A 4,525-nucleotide genomic window follows, 5' to 3' on the forward strand; every position below is an offset into this window, starting at 1 on the left:
ATTCAGTATATGACTTGCCATTTCTGATCCTGATGTTCTAGTTAATATCTTATCATTCATGAGCAAATGAACATGGGTTTAGCAGTGTTAGGAACCCCTCCTTACTCTCATTTGATCTTTCACTCTCCCTAGCCAGAATGTACCTTGTCTTTAAGTAGTGGAAGAATGAATTTGACAGACCCCCCCCCACCCCCAAAAAAAAATCTGGATGAGACATACAACCACTCAGCAGGACATTGATATTCAGTTGTGTGCCATAATCATTATAGTTAACAGTCTGCATAAAGTTTACATTTTGCCTTCATCATTTTGAACTTGGAGTAATCTCGAATCTTGACCCCCACACTTGATTTTGGAGAGCTATCCGATTCTTCAAAGCTTTTCAGTCAGGAACTATATATTTCAATATTATTTTAGTGAAGTTTTTAATATTCATTTAATACTCTGTCAGAACAACAGAAAAAGAGTAATATTCCCATTTATTTCCCATTTGGGAATACTCCATTGTACACTTTATTTATCTAATTTCCCCTGGAATCCTCTCTGCAATAAGATATTCACCTATCAGTGAATCCAATTTATATATTTGCTTCAGGAAGTCGGTGGGTTCTAATTAGTTGATTTCAATTTTTAATTTGCTGTGAGATGATGGGAATTCTCATGCATGTAAATGATATGGACATTTGATAAGTACTTAATTGCACAAATGCAGAGCATCTTTTGAGTGAGAGAAAAATCCAATCTATCCTATTGCTATGTCAAATTCCTAAATATTCAAAGGTAAGTCCAACTGATGGCTAATGTCTTTAGATTGTCTGTTATCAGAAAATCTGGCCCAATGGAGTCACACAAGAGACAAACATAATGGGAAAGATTATGCAGCAATGTTATGAGGAGGTACTGGGTTGTTTCAGTTTTCTGAGCAGACAAAGCTGTTGTTCTGTATTTAAGACAGGGTTTGTGGGTTGAGGGTCAGTGCATTATGTTGTTTTTTTCTGTTGCATTAGATTATAATTGTCATTTTATAATTAACATTTTTATATTCATCAGTAGTCAATGTTGAACTGACAGTTCACATAGCTGTTTGGTAGGTACTCTGGTACTCATCATCACTGAGCAAAGGCTGCCTCTCCTCAAAGATGGAGCCTTGTTTCTTCTTCTTCTTCTGACATGCCTGTGTAACAGCACACTTAAATAGGGTTGTCACTAAGCAGCCAACCACTGCAGCACTCAGCAGCCAAGGCCAAATCCGCTGGGCTTCATGAAGATAGGGACTCAGAATTTCCTGAATCGAAGGTGGTACTGAAAAATACAAGGGAGATTAAAGAATATGTTTTTAAAAAATCAGTTGAAGACAAACTTTCACAGAACATTGAGAAATAGTATAGCATAGAACAAGGCCATTTGGTCAACTATGCCTGCATCTGCTATTTGAATGAGCAATACAGCTAGTCCCATCTCCCACCTTGTTTCTGCAACTCTGCATCTTCTTTCTTTATCAATAATCAATTTCGCATCAAACCTTCCTCTACTATGTTTTCAGAAAGTGCATTCTAAACTTTAACTATTTGCTGCATGGGTAATTATTTCTCCTCATAGGGAATTGTTTCTTTTGCTAATTACTTTAAATCTCTGTCCTCTTGTTCCCAATTGTTCCATGTACTTCAATAACTTCCTCTCAGCCTTCTCATATCCAAGGAAGACAGTCCCAACTTCTTTAAAACATCTAGATTTCTCATCCCTGGAGCCATTCTAGTTAATCTCTCCTGCACTTTTCTCTAATGCTGTCATATCTCTCCAAAATATGATATTCAGAACTGGACCCAATATTCATGTTTTACCAAACCAATGTTTTGTCCAAGTTTAACGTGCACTCTGTCACAGTTCATAAAGCTTAGAACCATTCTCTCAACCTGTCCTGCCACTTTCAATGACTTATTGATATATTCTAAAGTGCCTCTGCTCCTGCATCCCTGGACACTTTATTTTGTTCTCTTGCTAAATGATGTTCTACCAAAATGTATCACTTTAGTGTTCTGCATTGAATTTTATCTACCACTTGCCTGTCCATTCCACCAACCTGTCTATGTCCTACTGAACTTTTATACTATCCTCTTCACAGTTCAATTATTTCTTCAATGTTTCCCTGTCTGTAGAATTTGTACTGAATTACTGTGCAATTAGCATAACATTTAATGTCAAAATGTATTAATTAGCTCATTATCTTTGCCCTTAAGACCTGTTACCTAACCCTAGATTATGGTACATACTTGCATAATTTTCAAAAGCACCTTGTTTTCTCAAATAGTTCACCTCCTGTAGCACTGGGAATACATTTGAATGAACTAGCTGAACATGGAGCTTTGTGAATTTAGTGATGCAACATAATCTACTTCACAAAACATTGAAGCAATAGCATATTAATAAAGCATTTACTACTGATGCTATTAATCGCAAATGAAATATATTGGACTGAATCACACTTTTTATATGGCTAAGATCAATTTTCATTGCATTTTTGGAGATGTTCCCACCACAAGGCCTAGCAAGTTTTCTCACCATAGCTTTACCAAATGTACCATATTAATTAACTGTCCAACTCATAACATGTCCAATTTCCACACCGTGTGTTATTCTTGGAACCACATGCCACATTGTGGATATCCAAAATTCACTGGTATCTGTTGTGCCTGCAACATGTTTAAAATCCTCTCGTGCCAATAGTCTCGAGCTGCCCTGCACTGTTTCTGATATTTGCCCAAAAATGCAGTCAATAGAAAATTGCCACATGGCTTTGTGATCCTGGAGTCCTGCTGGTTTGGGTGGCACCAACATGGGAGCTCATCTTCCAGGACCAAAAGTGGAGACCACTACACCAGATCATACCAACCTATTGAGGTTGCCACCTTGGGTAAAGCACCCTCAGGTGTGGAGAGGAATGCCGAGCACTGAAGGAAGAAATTCAATGTTCTTTCTGCTCCACCAGGTAAGTCCTACCACCTTCTTCAATATCTTTACCTCAGTCTATTTCTGCTGCACCTGCCATCAAGGCCCATGATCTGCCACTCTCATTAACACCTGTAAGATTTTTCTCATGGACTCTCACCCACCTCAATCCTAGGTAGCACCAATCCTGTATACCCTCTGTGCTACATATTCACTTCCATGGGAAACTTCCCCACCTGCAGCAACGAAAGCACTGCCATCTATTTTCATCTCCTGTAATACTTAGAATGAGAGACAGCTATGAGGAGAACCACCCATAATAGAATAAAAAGTGTCCATATAACCTGACTCCGACCATACTGAGCAGAGCCAAAGCTGGTATCAGAGGTTGCTCTTGATTTACTGTGTAGGGACTCTACTGAGATTTGTGAACAATTGTGACAAGTTTCTTAGGTTTGTGTCTATGCTAGATGGCAAGGCAAGACATAAGCGATATGAGGTTTTATCTCTTTGGCTGAAGGAGCAAATTGCTAAAATGCATGGGAAGGCATGGATATTGAGAGCATTCAGGAATGCTCAGAATTAGTGAGCACAATGAGAGCAAGTGGATAAGTCAGAGGTGCAACCTGTTCCATGAGTTGTGTGCATGTCCCTGAGTGTAGTTCTTGCTGTATCATTACAATGATAGTTGCCAGTGAATCCATAATGTGACATTGTGTTAGAGTGTCTTGCAGGTAGATCAGATTTCTTCATGGAGGGTTGTTAAAGGTTGTCATGTCACACGCCAAAGTCCATGGACAGGAAGTGTGAATAACCAATGCTCATGGAGAGTGCCCTGAGGTATTGGTGCCTGGTTTCCAACATGGAGGTAATTCAAACATCATTCGACCAAATGATTACCTGAGTCTATGAAGTACTCGCACCAGTTTCCATGGTTGAGTTTTCTTGACACGAGATTGTTTGGCAAATTTGGTAAAATGGGACTCTGAATAGTAATGAGGTGCATTGGGGTGTTAGTGACATGTTTAACAAGCAATAATCCTTGTCAGTAGGTAACTTGCAGTGTCTAGTGAGCATCTCACTATTCTGTTTGTGAAGTCCATTAAAAAAAGATGATCTCAATGTTGAACGAGACCCAGGAGGAGCAGTTCCACCATAGAACACACCAGATGGCCTCCTTCTTTAGAGACCGCAATTTCCCTTCCCACGTGGTTAAAGATGCCCTCCAACGCATCTCATCCACATCCCGCACCTCCGCCCTCAGACCCAACCCCTCCAACCGCAACAAGGACAGAACGCCCCTGGTGCTCACCTTCCACCCTACCAACCTTCCCATAAACCAAATCATCCGCCGACATTTCCGCCACCTCCAAACAGACCCCACCACCAGGGATATATTTCCCTCCCCACCACTCTCCGCCTTCCGCAAAGACCGTTCCCTCCGTGACTACCTGGTCAGGTCCACGCCCCCCTACGACCCACCCTCCCATCCTGGAACTTTCCCCTGCTATCGCAGGAACTGTAAAACCTGTGCCCACACCTCCATCCAAGGCCCTAAAGGAGACTTCCACATCCATCA

General features: G+C 40.7%; 1 protein-coding gene across 1 annotated transcript in view; it reads right to left on the bottom strand.

The window, feature by feature from the left end:
* Positions 1 to 586: 586 nt before the first annotated feature.
* The window catches only part of tyr (tyrosinase), a 92,870-nt gene continuing 88,931 nt past the window's right edge, over positions 587 to 4,525 (bottom strand). The window contains exon 5 of the mRNA XM_043691552.1: positions 587 to 1,302. Within this exon, the coding sequence (XP_043547487.1) occupies positions 1,073 to 1,302 (230 nt within the window). The 3' untranslated portion in view covers positions 587 to 1,072. The remainder of the gene's footprint in view (positions 1,303 to 4,525) is intronic.

This window comes from Chiloscyllium plagiosum, chromosome 6, assembly GCF_004010195.1.
Source record: "Chiloscyllium plagiosum isolate BGI_BamShark_2017 chromosome 6, ASM401019v2, whole genome shotgun sequence".
NCBI lineage: Eukaryota > Metazoa > Chordata > Chondrichthyes > Orectolobiformes > Hemiscylliidae > Chiloscyllium > Chiloscyllium plagiosum.